The sequence below is a fragment of the Phalaenopsis equestris genome, unplaced genomic scaffold (assembly GCF_001263595.1).
Source record: "Phalaenopsis equestris unplaced genomic scaffold, ASM126359v1 Scaffold001246, whole genome shotgun sequence".
Lineage (NCBI taxonomy): Eukaryota > Viridiplantae > Streptophyta > Magnoliopsida > Asparagales > Orchidaceae > Phalaenopsis > Phalaenopsis equestris.
Window position 1 is genome coordinate 101,182 of NW_018165685.1, and position 19,122 is coordinate 120,303.

The following is a 19,122-nucleotide window of genomic DNA, read 5'->3' on the forward strand; positions in this document are numbered from 1 at the left end:
TCAGTGATATTTTACCGACAATGTTTTTTACCGGATGACCAAATTTAGCCAGAAATCGACCAATAATCTGCGTTACCAGATAAAAAATCAATGATAACTTACTGATTTTTCAGCCGGTCATTACTGAATTTTCTATAATGAAAAAGCTCAAAATCAAGTCACTGTTCAGTTTTATTTATAAATTTATTTTAAATTTTATATGAAAAATAAGAATAAGGAAATTCTACAAAGAATTGCTAAAATGTAAAATCATAATAACCGTAAACAAAAGCAACGAGGTTATCAAAAATAATAATAAATAAATAAATAAATAACAAAAGAACAACAAATTTAACCAAGGCTTAACTTTCAGGCAAATTGATTTACTTTGATGCGTTCATTTACAAATTCGAAGATGATAGTATTAAAAGTAAAAGAAAATATTACATTTGGATTCCAGACGCTATTTCCGTTCGGAGTCCAATGGTAGGGCGTCACGTTTTAAGTAAGCCCCACTGCAATATATTGGCCGTAGAGCTCATTTGACATGTGGCGCCCCACTATTGGACTCCAAATATATGTAATATTTTTCCCACAAATAAACCCTACATATATTATAATCTGATATCCCCACAAGAATTTTAGTACCATTAATGCTGCAACATAAATTATATCAATGCAACAACATCCAAAAGCTACGAGAGTATTTAAAATAAATCTAATAAAAGAATTCTATGTGGATGGGACACCTTCTACAGTAGAGAAAAATCATCTAAACTGTTAATCATAAGCGATCAATAGGGGTGAAAGGCACAGCCTTACTTCTAGAAACCCAGTATCCAACAAAGACTGAAAGGCAGAAGGCCATCACTGACAGAAGCAAAGAAAAGGCAGTAGCTGCATCCCACGAGCTTTTTGATGAAGTCATGTAAGAAGAGGAAGAAGGCGCTGTTATGTCCAATGGCAACCAATCACAGCTAGCAGAATAGTGTTGATTCTTGATCCATGGTTTCCCTCCAGTTGGATACCAGAAAGCACCAGCCACCCTGCTCGTCTCTCCAATAATAAACTGCACATCCTGAAAATTTTTAATCACAGTAGCTTGGTATTACTATACTGAAATAGCTATATCTATATTGGAGAAAAAACCTGAGTTGGAAAAGTAAATACAGTACATATCTCCTAAATATAAAGAATGAAGTCGGAAAAAACAATTTTAGAGCTGTATTAGCTTAGAGCTTTATTATTAAGGTTGAAGATGGTTGAATAATTGTAATTAATGAATAAAATTGATGAAATTACTAAGACAGTTTTCCACCACCAATAATAGCATGGAAGTGTGACAGCAAAATTAGATTTTGATAAATTACCTAATGAATGTATTTTTAGGATTTTTTTTTTTAAATGTGTTTTTAATAATTCGGATGGAATACAGAAAAAATGCCATTTATATACATACCAGCTAAGCATGCGTCGGTGTTAGTCACATAGTAAATCTAACACAATATACCATATTGAACCAATTTATTTGAAAAATGGGTTAACCTGTTGAGAACGGTCCATTGTCCTTAGAGGTCTTGTAAATTCGAAATAATATGTGCCCTTCACGCCATCTTTGGAATAAGGGCTATCATCTTCAACCAGCCCTGAAATATTTTTTATTCAAACATTGAACCATAAAAAAAAAAAAAAAATCAGGAGATGCAGAGACTCAACAAATTGCAGTTTTCAATCAGGAAACCAGGGGAAATGGACGTGCACTCATAACACCAAGGAAATTCAGCTTGGGATGATTCATGAAGCAGGTTGATGTATGTTAAAACTACAATGGGAGATAAAATTCAAAGGGGAAAGCAAATGACGCTCTCAAAGATCACTCCAAGGAAGAGGGTGAGGAAAGCTAATAAAAAAACTAACAATAAGGATTGCAAGTTAAAAAGCGTCTTTTATTGTGACAAATCATTTAAAAAGTTATTTTTATCCTACTTAGGAATTCACCATGTTATCCAGCTTGATATTTCTCACTGAATCAAGAAAAGGTATTTTTCTAAATATCCCAAAGATACTGACTACAAAAGCTCACATGAGTTCTTGAATTCTTTATGAGAACATAAGCTCACCGCAAGCAATATCTAATATAAAATAGTTCAAAAGCTGGTAGGTTCTGCATGTATATATGCCCTAAATATGCCTGCATTGTTGCATGCTATGTTCATCAATGATTGAAAATCAGTTTTAACGAACATCTCGCCCCCACAAGAAGGGTAGTGCTTTCAGATTGTGCAATAGGATGCCAAAATAGGGCAGGGTTACAGTAGTAATGAGCTAAAACATATATAAGGGAAAAATACCTGAATGGATAGTGATCATACTATGCCACCATGCCCCTTGCCAGTCGTTTTGTGAATAAGAACTGTTTCCTGAGACATTTTTGTGATAAAGGTGCATACATAGTGAGCACATAAACCCAAAATAGTTGTCAAAAAACACATCATTAGCATTGATGGTTCATCTTTATTAAGCCCTTTACATCCATTTAAGTTAACTCAATTTTATTCAAGCCTTTTCGATGGGCGATAAGCAATGTATCCTTTCATAAGCACTTCTTTCTTTCTAATAGTTACAGTCATTTTAGCTCCCAACTTCATGGTACACCTTAGGGTCCCCATGGAATAAGCCAAAATAGGCAAAGCTATTTCATACTAGAGTGCAGATAAATATGCAGAAATACAAATAAAAAATTTCACATACTCATTACTAAAGTTTATTTGCATTTTGAAAATAAAATACAAAGCCTGCCTTTCAATCATTCGCAATTTTCTGGGAGGTATATTTTAGATTTAGCTAACAACACTTTTAATACGATATTTTCAGTAACTGCAACTTTCATAATATCAAATATAATAATTTCTCAATGTAACATCCAAATTGTAAAACGCATCTACAAATACTTTTCTTTTTAAACATCTTAGAGTCTCGGATTTATACAGCATAAGCGATAAAATGCAAAGCTAGATGATAGAGTCTTAAATCTATGGGCTGTTGTATAGCTAAATGCCAAAATAAACAGGCTAACAAGTAGTGTAACATTGTAACAGACGACCAAATAGAAATGGTTCTAATCATTTTTATAAATCCCTAAGGATGACGATAGAAATCACAGTTACGAAAGCAAAACTGTTGAAATTAAATTTATAGGTGCTACAAACAATAGAGGAGGGGAAGGCATAATAAAATATCGCTCCCTCAAATTTAGGCAGGCTTAAAGTAGCCCTAATTTAAAGCATTTTAAGCATAAAGATTTGACTGAAAAATATAATAATTTGAGAAATCAAATGATAAATTATCATTTCCTCCTTCCTCAATTTTAGATGGAGAAATTAGACCATGAAAAATTTGTTCTTTTTTAGTCAAAAAGGGCATGGCTGACCTAGGTAAGCCAATAAGGATCCAATCGAGACGGAGGAGGAATTGTATTCAAGATGTCTTTAGGATCCTAGCCTAGCTAAGCAAGAGGAAAAAGCCCTAGCAAAAGTAAAATTCTCTTTTTATTGGCTAGTTGAAGTTAAGGTAGGTCTCCATCCCAAAAGTTCAAATAGATCAACCAAATTGTAACAGAAAGGCTAACTAAAGGTCACACATTTAAGATGTTGGATTATTAAAAAAAATACAATTATAAGAAAAACAATGTTGCTATTCTAAAAATGGTACATAGCTTTAAATCTTAACAAGATCAATACAAATGCAATAGGAGGTTAAAATCTCTTAGTATAGTATAGAAGAAATGAAAGATCATCAGATCGATGAATGAAACCATGAAAAGATTACAAGGTCGCTGCTAAAATAGTAATCTAGTAGTAGAATGTTTTTGTTCTATAATGAGTGTTGATTCAACATGACCAATGATGCCGGACAAAAAAATTGAGGATTCATAAATTACAAGTTACTATTAAATCAGACAACTTTCTACAAGCAAAATTCGAAGACAGTCAAAGATTTGCTCAAGAATACCTAAGAATTTAAAGAAAAATCTGAAATAAATAAAATCACGCAAATTAAATTAATTTTCACAAATCAAACTTATGGAGTGCACTTTTTATAAATATTAAATGAACTAAAAAAGTCAATAGAAGATAATGAGATGAAATAGAATAAGAAATGGGATTGAGAAAAATTTGAGTTTCACATTGGCAAAAGGAGATGAATTGACCCAAAATTAGCCGTCACACTTGTACTATACTCAAAAGAAGCACATATTCAATTTGCACATATAAGCTAAAAGCTGGAAAGAATTTTTGTTAAAATCATAAGTTTAGAATTAAATGCTTGAAATCATTATATGTAGACTTCTCACAGCCTAGATTAGTGGATAAGGTTGGCACAGGATCAATATAAATTTAAGTGGAAGTAATTCTAATAAAAAAAAATTCCAAATAAACCTATTCAACTTCCAAAACAAAATGTAATCTTTATGACAAACCAACATAATTCCACACAAACATAAACTTAGCGTGCACCATAATTAATTCCTACCAAGCTTTCAATAAAAATAAAGATTTCAATGAACTGAACAATTCACGCAATCAACTAAACTATGTTCGCCATCAAAGTTGTACTTAACCTAAATGTTCTTCCAAACTCTCCCACTATGAAAATGTTGAAATTAGCGCCTGATGTTTATATCGGATTGTTCCGACTCAAATATTAGCATCGATTTTGGGTCAAAAACTGGGATTCGATATTTACGTTGGATTTTGTGTCTGATTTGCGGCAAAACATTTGACGCAAAAGCTAAACTCAAAACGTCGAACTGAGAAGTTGGATTGCGACAAAATTTGCATCAAACTTACTTCGAAGAAGTCGATACAAACATGTACTAAATTGCGTTGAATTATGTTTGATGCAAATTCCGTCACAAACTCTGCGGTTAGATAATTGTATCAAAATAATCTGACACAAATCTGACGCTAATGCCTAATATACATTTCCCACTCCTCAAGCCTCATTTCTTCTCCCCCAATCCTGAAACCCTCGTTTACAACTTCCCCTCTCCGGGTTTCGGCCACCTCCGATGAAACCCTCGTTTACGACCTCCCCCTTACCCTGTTTCGCCCATATCCGACGAAACGCTTGCTTATTTCCTCCCCCACCTGGTTTCTCTCAAAACCCTTGCTACGTGAACCAACCTTCACGATGCAGTCGTCGTTGGAGCTAGATAGGAAGACAGACGGGATCGTGGCTTACAGAAACCACCGAAACCCTCATATTTGTCTCCTACCAAAAACCATTGAGGAAGGTGTCTTTTTCAATGATGATATTTTTTATCTGATAATGAATGATCAAATTATTAAAAGTAGTGAACGTTTTACATATGTTGAGTTAATTGTTCAAAGTGACGGTGATATAGATGAAAATGTTATTAGTGGAACTCAAGTTGGATGGAAATATTTGGGATTTGTAAATTTTCACTTCTCTTCCTTTTGATATACTTGAGCTTTACATATCAAGACAATCGTTATTACTGAATGTTAAGCATTAAGGCATTTAGATGGCAGATTAACTCCACCATGCTTAGTCATTCTAAATTTTGAAGGAGTCTGAACTTTTGAGTTCAAAAGTTGTCCTCAAACTTCTTTTAGGAAAATAGGCTTTCTGAAGGCCGGTGTGCAAACAATTCTTAAAAATGGATGAACTTCAACTAAGTTCATGTGTTGTTGTATTATATGTATCGTTGAAAAAAAAAAACTTAGACATCATTAGAAGTTTGAATTAAAGCCTCTAATATGAAGTTTGGGAAGACATGCATACAAATAATTTTTTATTTTAATTTATCTTTCTTTTAATACCACAATAACCTAGTCAAATATGTTTTCTTTATTGATATTGAATTAGTGCATTGTTTGAAAAAAATGTCCGCTGTGTTTAGTTAAGCAAATGTAGGTGGTGAGCTACTGTTAGCTAATACACTTAATTAGATGCAGTGAATAACGTTGGAAGGCTGCAAATAGTTATTGTTCAAGCTATATTTTATGTTCTACACCAAGTAGTCTAAGAGGTATCTATGGATGTTTGCTTCAGTATTGAAGGCAGAGGTCCAAATGACATTGTTGAATCTGAACAAAAATTTGTGTCTGAATTCAAATTTTTTGTGGATTTCATATATAGGTGAGAGAGAATGGAAAAGATGAAAGTAGGAAAGTTTTTATGTATTTTTAATTTATGAAATATTTGAAATTATATTAAGGGTGTAGATGTATATTTTTGATAATTTAGATTAGTCTTTGTTACATCATGTTATTTTTCATTGTTGGTATTCGTTTGTGATATAATTTTACTTCTTATTGTGATCGTTGGTATTATTTTTATTTGTGTACAGGTTGTAGGAATCAAAAAGTTCTTTTAATAATTTTTTTTTTCAGTTATATGTTTGTGCCGAATTAACGTTGACTTTTTCGACAATAAATCGACTCAAATTTGCGTCTGACAATTTCTCACGCAAAATCCGAAGGTAATTTTTATGGCGTAATTCAGGGATGATAAGTTACCAATAATTTTTTAAACGAAAATAAAACTATCGACCCTTGTTTTACAATCTGTGTACATTCCGAGGCAAATTGAACAAATCCACCGAATTTTCATTGCATTTGCCTGTCGCAAAATTACTTCATTCTTGTAGTGTCCTTTTCTGGCATCAACTTCTTAGAATACCATGTCGGTTTCCAAGAGCTTCCTATTCTTGTGTTGAGTGTAGAACCTCTTTCTGTACATTGCCTATAGCTCATAGATAACAACTTCAAAAATATTCCGAGTCGCCTCTAATAGTAACTATTTATTTGCCTCCCAGGAACTTGATAGCTACATGATAAGTCGAGACCATCACTTCCCGGCAAGAATGGCATTGTATGTTGCTAGAGAATCAAACATGACAAAGTCAGGTCACAGTTGTGAAATGCTCACCTCCTTCTCCCCAAGTGGTTGGCAATGCTATAGCTCTAAAAGTTTCCTTTCAGACACCAAATAAACCAAATAATGGGCTTGATGTGGGAACAAGGTGTGAAGTCCCCAAACTCATATTATATATATATATATATATAATATATATATAATATGAGTTTGGGGACTTCACACCTTGTTCCCACGCCCATTATCTAGACAAAATATTTACTGAAATTCCAATGACTAAAAAAATGCTATCAATTTTTTAATTTGCGATCAATGTCATGACCACAGCAGCATCATTATACGTGTTCGCTTTGGCAGAGATCAACATTCATGAAGATAATGAGTGGTTGGCTAGCTATCGATGGTTAAGAAACTATGGTCAAGTTCACCTCATTTAGCCAAAGTATTTTGAAGCTTGATTGGTGGGAAACTTTTGGACCGTCTCATCCAAAGATGGTTGGGACTACACCTACGATGCAGATAGCTTATGGTGGAAATGGTTTGTGTCTTATGTCATTGACAAGTACTTTTTTTGTCTCATTGTGTTCGCCATAAGTATAACACTACCATTGTCAGGTATAGGGCCCCAAATGCAAAAAAAGGAGGGTTGTGTTAGATAGTCGACAACCATAAAAAAAATTGTCAAACAACTATAACATAAATCTTTTAAATTACTGTGTCAAATCTAGGGCATCCCCCAAAGGCGACTCGTCACATGGCCTGAAAAACAGTGACAAGTAGTAGCTGTGATGAGTGGATGTGATGTTAAATAAATAAGAATTACCACACTATGGATGGACACGAGGAAATAATTTAGTCCATGAAAAAAATATTAGGATATAAATGTGAAATATAGGTACTCTCAAAGATAATTAATGTAATTAGTAAATATTATGATTCATAGGATAAATAACTTGTATCTCCAAGAAACTAAATGAGTTGGATAAAGACTAAGGAGATGATAGTTTAAATTTTAAACTATGATATTCAGGCATGAGTTTGTCGGCCGTTTTATATTTCGAATGGTCGTCGACGTTTGAATTTAAATTTAATTTATACATATATATATATATATATATATATGATTCTAATTATAAGTTTAGAAAATAATATTATTTTAGTTTTAGAAAAGTGAGGCCGAGCGGACCTCGCATATTCGATAGTTTAAGAGGCTGAACGCGATACCACAAGCAGTACACTATCTCGAAGGCTATGCATACAACTTGTTGGCAGGCTTGACCACCTAAACTAAAAGATCTGTGACATACGTTTGGTCTGCAAAGCCTTTTTTATGAGCCGACAAGTTCCCCTATTTAATACGGGAAATTAAATAGGATTTATATTAAGTTGGGTTCTTAAGTTCCCTATAGAAGCAAACCCTTATAGTTAATTACATCTTAAATGATCGAAATCACTTAAGAAGACTCGATTAAGATCAGTGGTTTTGCCTTCAAGATTGCAAAGTTTAAGTTTCCAAGGATAAATATGAGGAAATCAAAGGGGGGAAGGCTCAAAATATGAACAGTTATTTTCAGAACTCAACGGAGTGAAAGAAAGGGGATGTCACAGCTCAAGGAAGAACTCGGTGACTTCCCAACTATCCTACGATTGGACCTTAACTCTAAAGACTCCTACACTCCGTCCGCTTGCTTTCACGCCCCGCTTCTTGGAAAGACTACTCTAAGCTCCTTAGCAGATGGATTATAGTTTTAGTGTTGCGGTGTGTATAAATGTACAATTATTAGGTCAGTGGCTCGCTACGAGGTACCTCCTAAACCAGGTGTCCTACTGGCCTCTAACCTAAAAGTCTCCTGCAAGTCTGTAGAAACAACATGAGTTATAAAAGGAAACATGTTACGAAACGCAGTAAACAGTAAACATTAATAGTGCAGGATGTATATGTAGTAAAGTGTGTCGTAGCAAAAGTAAACGTTGTAAATGTAAAACAAACATGTATACCTGACGGGTCGGCTACTCCTGAAAAGACTCGAGAAAAAGTAGCAGATGACCCATAATAACTCGAAGAAAACCGTCGAAAACACGAGGAAAATTCAAAGAAAATCACAAGTGTCTTACAAAGATTTTGATAAAACCGTGGGACAATATATAAAAAAACCCGAAGAACAAAGAAAGTTGTAAGCATTCAGGTCGGGCTAGGCTCAGAATTAGGTATTCTCAAGGGACTCCGAAGGCAACTATCGGTCACTCATACGTATAGAGCCCAACATTCAACTAAAAAGGTATCTTACTATACCAACTTAAGAGGGTACTCATTAGCCCAATACCTGCGATTGACAAGTGGACAATCGAATTATATTATTTAAAATTTATATTTTAGCATGCATATAGGCTTTATGCATACAAGAAATGTAGTGTTAATTTTGGTAGTTAAAATACTTTAGAAAATAGTGTATCTATTCTTATCGTATCTGTTCTTATCATTTCTTTTTTTTATATAAAAATATGATTGTCCACAAGTCGATCGAACCGTCGGGCCAGGACCACCAACAACCTAAGAAGGCAAGGGTGTCCTGCTAGCTTGGTGTAGGTAAATAATTTGGTCATCATACATTTCACCGGGTCCCTGGATTGGATCCCGATGTCGTAGGATGACATATTATTTCGCTCTACCACCGAATGTCTTTATCATTAAGGCCTAATGCCCAAAAAACGACTGTCCTACTTACGACTTTGCTTGATGGTTTCATATATAGCCAGAACTATATACGTGCACTTATGTATCGGACATAAGCATCTAAAACCCAAACCAGGAAGCAAGGAAAGTGAACCGAAAAGCAAGAAAAGCAAAAGAAGATTAACCCACCTCAAAAATCAATTTAGAAAAGAAAAGCCAAAGCAGTAGGAGGGTTAGCCTAAAACATCCACCCGATGGAACTTCTCGAATGAGCAATGAGATGGGCACACTACCCGATGCTAGCCAAGAGCAACCCCGAAATGCACAATTTAGAGACCTCCAAGCTATTCCCAAACTTTTCTCAAATATCAAGAGATTTTTTTCTTTTTTCTTTTCTTCTTTTTATTGCAATCAATTCAGCCCGCAGAGTTGGGCCCTGAAACATCTCCAAACAATTAACAAATCATTCCTCGAAAAGGAGCATTTGAATTCTTCCAAATAACAAGAATTGAAATGTTCCATTTCACCAATCGTTAAAGCAATCAATTCCACCTCGAACCAAAAGCTTCCAATGCCATACAAACCCAACACTACACAAGAAACCCAACAAGTGCTCACAGCCAGGGGCAGCCAAGAGGGCAAACCGAGCCCAACATAAGGGAAATCACAACCAGGTGCTTTGGGTAGAAGCAGCAAGGGGGGGCACCAAACAGGTGCACAAAGGAACCAACAGACACAAACAAGGGCTCTCTGGTAGGAGCAGCAAGAGGAGCCACCAAACCCAAACGAACCCCCACAGCCACAAGCTCACGGGTAGGAGCAGCCAAAGGAGGAGCAACCAACTAACACCCAACACAAACAAGAGAACACAACAGGGAGGCTCACGGCCAAGAGTCGCCAGAAGAGAACACCAACCCCACACCCCACCCAGGAACTAGCAAGAGAGCTCACAGCCAGGGGGAGCAACACAAGGCTCCAAAACAAGCTCCAAAAGCTTCAAAAATCAAAACTTACCATCTGCAGGTGTTTCAAACAGAGAAAGCAACAAGGAACAAAAATAAACCCCCCTGAAATAAGCCTTTTCCAAAAGCTCAAGAAAAAGACAACATTTTATCCAGTATATGATTCGAATAGAGAGGCAACAACCAAAAATAAAACTAAGCCCCAAAATCGAACCATAAAACCAACGTCATAAAGCATTAAAACAAGCTCCAACATATATTCGAATAGGGGGAATAACAGAAAATAAAACCAAGCCCCAAAACCAACTGCTCAAAAAATAAAACAGATTCGAGCATATATTTGAACAGGGGCAGCAGGCTTAAGGAGCAAAACCGAACCACAAAACCAACTTCTTAAAGCATTAAAACAGGCTCCAACATATATTCGAATAGAGGGGCATCAATAGGAAATAAAACCAAGCCCCAAAACCGACTACTCAAGACACCAGAGAGATTCCAGCATATATTCGAACAGGAGCAGCAGGCTTAAGGAGCAGAACCAAACCACAAAACCAACTTTTTAAAGCATCAAAACGAGCTTCAACATATATTCAAATAGTGGGAATAACAGAAAATAAAACCAGGCCCCAAAACCAACTGCTCAAAACACAAAACAAATTCCTGCATGTAATCAAACAGGAGTAGCAAAGGGAGCAAAACCGAGCCTCTGAAACAAACTCTAAAAGCTTTAAAAACCAAATTTCCACTCAACATATATTTCGAGTAGGGATCCTAACAGGAAACAAAACTAAGCCCCCAAATAAAACTTCCGAAGAAAATCTCAGCATTAAATAAGTTCAACGGGGAGAAAAGAGAAAACTGTAGCCCACAAGGCCAAAAACAACACTCAAACTTCCACATACAGGTACAGATGTGATAAAAACATAAGGAGGAAGCTTGCACCTGCATAAGAATTAAACATGTGTTTCTTATAAACCTACATTCTTAGCTAATCAGCATGAAGCATTTAAAACAACCCCAACAGGCTTATTAAAAGCCTAGCAACTGATAACAAGCTCAACATGAGATACAAGCTAAGGCGAATAACCTCCTACATATATAGATGTATGTTCCTTTCTAAGAAAAGAAGAGAATTGCTCAAACCCGCGTCCAACCTATGTCGAGCAGAGAAGAAGAGCATAACAGAGGAAACATACCTTGCTTGGGCCTTTGTAAACAACAGAAGAAAGCCACAACACTCCCAATCTTCAAGCTCACAAACACCTAGCCGAGAAACAATTCCCGCAGAGTCCACCCTAGGCTCCCGAAATTCGTAACCCTCAGAAACTCTCCCCCATAGACTTTTTACAGGCACAGAAGAGAGGTAGAAAACCAAGCAACGAAGCAAAATATCGAGGAACCAAGCAGAAAACTGGTGATCCAGCCAAAATAACGAGAAAACAAGCCAATGCTGAGAGCTCTCGAGAGGAGAAGGGGAGCAAGGGCCTCGTCGGCGAGAGGAGAGAGCAGCTTCAAGTCTCTAAGCCTTCGGGTAGAGAGCCTACGGAGAATGAGAAAGAATGGGGAATCTCAGGAAGGAGGATGGAGCGAAGCAGCCGAGGGCCTCGGGAAGGAGATTCTCGGGCAGAGGGTGTCAGGCAAGGACGAACAAGAAGTCAACGAGGGAGAAGAAGTGGGAAAGGGAGTGAGGAGCGATTAGGGCTCGGTGGACGGGCTCCTCTTAGGCCGAATGGAGAAGCCTCAACCGAATGGGCAGGTAGTGTGCGTGAGTGCGAATTAGGGATTTACCAAAATAAACCCCTCCCCATCTAACTATATAATATAATATATCCCCTCCATAATATATATGATATTTAAATTTGCTCAATTTGTACATCCATAATATATATGATATTTAAATTTGCTCGATTTGTACACCTCTCACTCGTGTAGGAGATCATAACGAAATAATTGTCCTCCCTAGCTAAATTCGATGTTCCGGACAAGTCGGCGTTGTTCGTTTCGTCATCCAGAGTCGTTCGGAAGACTTCGTCGACGGTCAAGTCGAAAATGCATCAAATTCAAATTTCTTTAAAATTATCGCTCGTGATCGATCGTGAGCCTCCTACGGGTGCAGGTGACGTGAATTACGATAATTATGTGTGTCGATGTGTGAATGGTGGTATTCGCGTATCATGAGTGTGCACAGACGACACGAAGGGCTTATTAAGCCTTTAGATCCTGGTTTTAATCGACTCAACTAAGCGTTAAGGATTTAGATCCGGTCACATGAGACTGCGAGGAGTCAAGAAGTGGCTCGAATTTCTATTCGGTGAGGGCCCCAGGCTAGTCCTCTAAGAGAGTCGATAGGAAACCCTAAGGCTAGATCCTAGGCTGTAAGAGGAGTAAAAGACCTCACCAAAAATGAGGTCAACAAATAGACCCCCAATAAGTGTGGTGTGCAGTACAAGCATACCGCGCCTATTAGCGTTGACCGAAGTGATCGATAAGAATCACCCAAAAGGATGTGAAAATATCAATATCAAGATTTGAATCTGAATTAAAGCGAAGTAGAGTTTCAGCTGAGGATTAGGAAGTGTATTTTCAAACTGCGATTGTGAGTTTGAGCTTTTAAATTTGAAAGTATATTTGATTTGATAGAAAGTAGGAAGGGATCATAAAGTCACGCGAAATCAGACGTCAGAATCCTCATCCTCTAAAGTCTAATATGGATCATTGAGATAGAGGAATATATAAAGCAATTCAGTATCGAATCTTGTGATCCTCAACATCTAAAATATGATATAACCATTGCAAATCAACGCAAAATTGGATGTCGGAATTCACTTCCTCTAAAATTTGATGTGAACAACTGCAAAGCAATGTAGAATCGAATGTCAGAATCCTTTTCCTCCAAAATTTGATGTGAACCATTGCGATAGTGGAATATCTAAGGCAATGCGGTATCAGATATTGTAATCCCCAACCTCTGAAATATCGTGTGAACTATTGCGATAGAGGAATATCTAAAGCAATGCGGTATCGCATGCTGTGATTCTCGACCTCTAAAATTTGATATTAACCATTGCAAAGAAATGCAGAATTGGATGTCAGAATCCACATCCTCTAAAATTTGATATGTGTCATTACAAAGCAATTCAGAATCCTCTTCCTCTGAAACTTGATATGAACCATTGCAAAGCAATGCGGAATCGGATGTCGGAATCCTCATCTTCTAAAATTAGATGTGAACCATTGCAAAGCAATGCGAAATTGGATGTCGGATTCCTCATCCACTAAAATTTGATATTAATCATTGCAAAACAATGCGAAATCAGATATCGGAATCCTCATCCTCTAAAATTTGATATGAACCACTGCAAACAAATGCGGAATCAGTGTCGGAATCTTCATCCTCTAACATTTGAAATTAAACATTGCAAAGCAATGCATAATCGGATGTTGGAATCCTTATCCTCTAAAATTTGATAGGAATCATTGCGATAGAGGAATATCTAAAACAATGCGGTATCAAATGTTGTAATCCTCAACCTCTGAAATATCGTGTAAACTATTGCGATAGAGGAATATCTAAAGCAATGCGGTATCGGATGTTGTGATCCTCGACTTCTAAAATTTGATATTAACCATTGCAAAGAAATGCAGAATCGGATGTCAGAATTCTCATCCTCTAAAATTTGATATATACCATTGCAAAGCAATTCAGAATCCTCTTCCTCTGAAACTTGATATGAACCATTACAAAGCAATGCGGAATCGGATGTCGGAATCCTCATATTCTAAAATTTGGTGTGAACCATTGCAAAACAATGCAAAATTGGTTGTCGGAATCCTCATCCACTAAAATTTAATATTAATCATTGCAAAAGCAATGCGATATCGGATGTCGGAATCCTCATCCTCTAACATTTGAAAGTAACCATTGTAAAGCAATGCGGAATCGGATGTTGGAATCCTTGTCCTCTAAATTTTGATAGGAACCATTGCAATAGGTGAGTGAAGAAGTGGCTTGAATTTCTAATCGGTGCGGGCCCCATTCTAGTCCTCTAAGAGAGTCGATAGGAAATCCTAAGATTAAATCTTAGGCTCTAAGAAGAGTAAAAGACCCACCAAAAATGAGGTCAGCAGAGTTATGCTAGAAATGATATAGGTTTAATTATAGATAAGAGTTAGAAAGATAATATTATAAAATTTAAAAGAATTGGAGATAGAATTATAGCTCCAAAGATTATTGTTGATACCAAGATTCTTAATAGATAACTATTTATGCTCCCTAAGTAGATTTTGATATATATTTTAAAAAAAATTAGAATTGCATAAAATAATTAATACAAATAATAAATCTAAAAAAATAAATTTTTATTGGAGGACATTTATATAAATATGTTGGTAGAATAATAGAAGCTTTTAGAAGTATTCATGATAGTTATGATTTTGGAATAACTAATCATAAATGTAGAGCCTTATTGGATTTTGTTTTAGTTTATGATTTTTTATTGTGAATATTTTATTTAAGAAAAGAGATTAGCACATTATCACTTATATGAATAAATCTAATAAAATATAAATTAATAATTTTCTTATGAGAAAGAAAGATCGTCATGATTATAATGATTGTAAGGTCATTTCAAATGAAAATTTAAGTACCCAACATCAATTATTGGTTTTGGATTTTAAGATGAAAGATTGGGAGATGAAAATCCAACAAAATAATATTATAATTAAACAAAGACATTTAAAAGATAAAAATAAAGTTATTTTTATAAGCAAACCTCAAAATCTTTAATTTTGAGATGGTCCTAAAGAAATTAATGCTAAATGGGATAAAATGATGAATTCTATCATGCATTGTAAAAGATGTGTTTCGAGAATTAAAAAACAAAATCTCATAAATAAAAATAATTGGTGGAGACATAATAATATGTAAGAAAAAATAAAGATAAGAAATTTTGTTATAAAAATTGGTTTAAATATAAAATCATAAAAAATTAAGAAAAATATATGGTAGCCCGCAAGGGATCTAAGAGAATATTGTGATGCTAAGAATTTTGACTTTAATAATTTTTATAATAGATTATATACTAAAGAGAGTAAAAGATATATGTATAACGAGTCAAATAAAGAGATAAGAAAAAATAAATATTTAGGTCAAATAATGTGTATTAAGGATAAAAATAAATTAAAAAAATTTTTTAGATGAGGATATTCAACATAGATGAGATATTTTGATAATTTTCAAAGAAATTTACAAAAAGATGATGGATACTAATTTAATTAATATGTAAAAATTATACTTTTTTTGTTCTTGTTCTCGTCTCCTATATACACTTGCTCATCTCCTATTCATCTTTTTCGTATGTCTAAAACTTAAAAATAATATTAAAACAACAAAAGAGTTATCTAAAGATAATTCAAGAGTAATCACACTTCTAAATTACAGTAATATAAGGAAAAAAATTCAATATGCATGCGGATCTATAATAAACCATATAAAATATACTGGTCTTTCATATTTTTATAAACAATCTCATATATGTTAATGCATGTATCAATAACTTTTTTTTAAATGAGCATACACAAATCTTCTATATGCAATTATCTTAACTTTTCTTTATATTCTTCACATACATTTGTCTCTGTGAGGATCTCCATCAACAAACCTAATACACCCTTGGCTGATATTACCTCGTCGGCTCCCGTCGGCATAGCAGTTAGCGATCTACATATCGTAATTGTCTAGGTTGGAAAGGCTCTTACCAGCCCATGACTGATATTACCCCGTCAACAAAGCAGTTAGCACTGCAAACATCACAATTGTTTGGGGAGGTAAGCTTTGATCTACTCAACCCTGGTTGATATTATCCGGTCGGCACAGTGGTTAGTGATCTAACCATCACAATTGTTTGAGATGATAGAAAACTCTACGCATGCGGGTACACTAGCGTCCACTGCCTGTACCATTAAGGGGTGAAATCCTTCCCTGAAAAATGCACATATAAGCATTCTTATATAAGTTATTTCATACTTCATAACATAGATTATTTTGAGATATTTTTATGCAGCTAAGAACATGCATACTTACTCTGTTATGCAACTATTCATCATATATAACTCTCATATCATGCATATCTCCATCTCATGCATATCTCTTATTTATATCATGCATATCATTTTTCATCGTCTTCATAAGGCGTATCCATCAAATCATGTCTATCTTGTCGATGATGTATATCATACATATCATGCATCCCATATATATCTTTCATGTATATCCATCCTGCCTAACAACATGAAGTATCTATCTAAACTAGAATATCCATGAAGCCAAACATGTATTTTCAAATAAAAAAATTACTGAAATTTAAAAATGTAATTACTCACCTCAGTTGTCATACTAAAGCCTTAATATTCGATAGCTAGCTAGAGGTTGTGGTGAGTTGAGCTTAATAAACTATAGAACATAATATTAAACCTTAAGATTAAACCAATGTCCGTCAATCAAATTATTCTTCTTAAATTAGCATTAAATTATTTACTTTGATTTACAAAAACTATCCTATGATGATCTTTTGTACGCTTGCCCGAACTCGTTGTTTCATATAAATAACCTAGCATTTGTAAATAAATTAGGATTTTATAAATTTTCGGCTCATAAAATAATTAAACCGAAAAATAACATTCTTACCTCAACTAGGCTTCTTGGCATAAATCCGCATCTCCAAATATGCAAAAAAAACTTCCATCTTCTTCCTATCTTCTCAATGTTCCCTTCACCTTCACTAATTTTGTTTTCAAACCCCATACGGAAACATGCACTCCACTTCCGACATAGGATCAACACCTCAGACGGCTACTAGAAACTAAAAATGCAAGAAAAAGAGGCAAAACTCAAAATGGAAGCAAGAGGAAGGAAATGAAAGTCTTAAATAGCGAGGAAGAGGAATTCTTACCGTTTAATTTCGTCCCCAAAGTTCCCTACAACAAGTTTCTGCCTCCTTGTGCGTCGATCGACCTGCTGCTCGCGCCTTTGGATTGTAGCAATGGTCGAACAGAGGAAGGGGAATTAGGATTGCGTGAGAGAAGAGAGGTGAAGGGGAGGAGTTCGAAGCTCATGACATCCCTTTTCGACCAAAACGAAGGAATTAAAAAGGGCGTGAGAGGTCGGTTGTCTATAGTATTGAAAGGACTAGTGATACTTTATTAAAAAAATTAAGATTTAATTAAGTTAAGAAAATATATATCTTCTACATTTTATATCTCTCAAACCATTCATAATTAACATATGATGCTTTTATGGAATTGATCGATTTAAGGCAAAGAATTTTATAAAATTGTTTCGATTGAAATTTGAGTGATCCGAAATTTGGGATATATTTTAGGTTATCAAAATTTTTATCCAATTTCTCAATACTGGTTATTATATTTTCTCCCACATGAGAAAATTTAAAGGGTGGTATGAAATAATTGGATACATATACGCTATGAGAAGATAAAGTAACAATAGAAAAAGTGAGATGGCAAAGAGGACTGAGTGGTTTGACATTGTGAATAACATCCACTAAGCAGTGAGCCGAAGTAAATGGTATTCACTATCTAGGAATAAAATGAATCTAGTGCAGTACAAGAATAAATTTCTAAGAATATGGAAATGTCCATATATTGTATTACAAGAGGTTATAGATGGTAAATTTATCATAGATGATGTTAAATAATGTTTGCTCTTCTGAGAGACTTGATTATTGTTATCTACTCCAAAAATGGGAATTGAAAGTTCATTATATGTCAAGGTAAGTATAACCTCAGGACTTGATGCCAAACAATGTTCAAAACTACACCCAAAAAAAGTTCTAAAACAATATGTTTTCAATCAAAATCATCAAGTTCATTATCTAAATGTAATACCTTCAATGAATTCTAAACACCTGTCTTCAAATTCATTTAAGCTTATTATACAAGATTCTCCAAGAGAAATCAAAATGATAAATATTACCCAAGTGACTCCGAGAACCCTAGTGGATCCTTCAGAGAGTTCCAAAGAGCATACATGAGAGGGACTATTGTGGACTTTGAAACGTCTGATAATTAATGGTTTCATGTTGTCTAATTTTTTCCATGTTTAAGTCCGGATTTGTTTTAAAACTCAAGGATTTTAAGGATTACTTCAGGGATCCATGAAAATATTCCCTTGAAGATTCGCATCAAATCGTTGTGATGGAAATCTGGTTCCAGGGAAAAGGCAAAGGAGTTATTTTATAAACATCTTTAGAGCCGTCATAATGTGCAGAGTAAAAGTAGAATGTGGAAGCTTTAGATTCAGACATTATGATACATCATCGTCATCCTCAGAACAATACTTTATCCCATAATCAAATGGAAATGGTTGTAATGGTAACTTAAACTCAACTTAGGCTTCAAGAGAGGAAGCAAACCATGATTTTGAACCATGTGCAAAAACCTACAGATCTAGACAAGAATCTTAGGAGTATTATAGGAGCTCTATGTCAAGTTATAACTTTATCTTAATAGCATTAAAATTAAACCTCAAAATAGTCCAACGACTCTTTGAATAAACCAATTTTGCCATAGAGGACCACATTTTGCAAT

The 19,122-nt window shown here is 35.0% G+C and overlaps 1 protein-coding gene across 1 annotated transcript in view; it reads right to left on the reverse strand.

The window, feature by feature from the left end:
* Window positions 1-340: 340 nt before the first annotated feature.
* The window catches only part of LOC110033648, a 36,061-nt gene continuing 17,279 nt past the window's right edge, over window positions 341-19,122 (reverse strand). The window contains exons 6-8 of the mRNA XM_020737699.1: window positions 2,331-2,399; window positions 1,525-1,625; window positions 341-1,057 (exon numbers count right to left, since the gene is read on the reverse strand). Of these exons, the coding sequence (XP_020593358.1) occupies window positions 764-1,057; window positions 1,525-1,625; window positions 2,331-2,399 (464 nt within the window). The 3' untranslated portion in view covers window positions 341-763. The remainder of the gene's footprint in view (window positions 1,058-1,524; window positions 1,626-2,330; window positions 2,400-19,122) is intronic.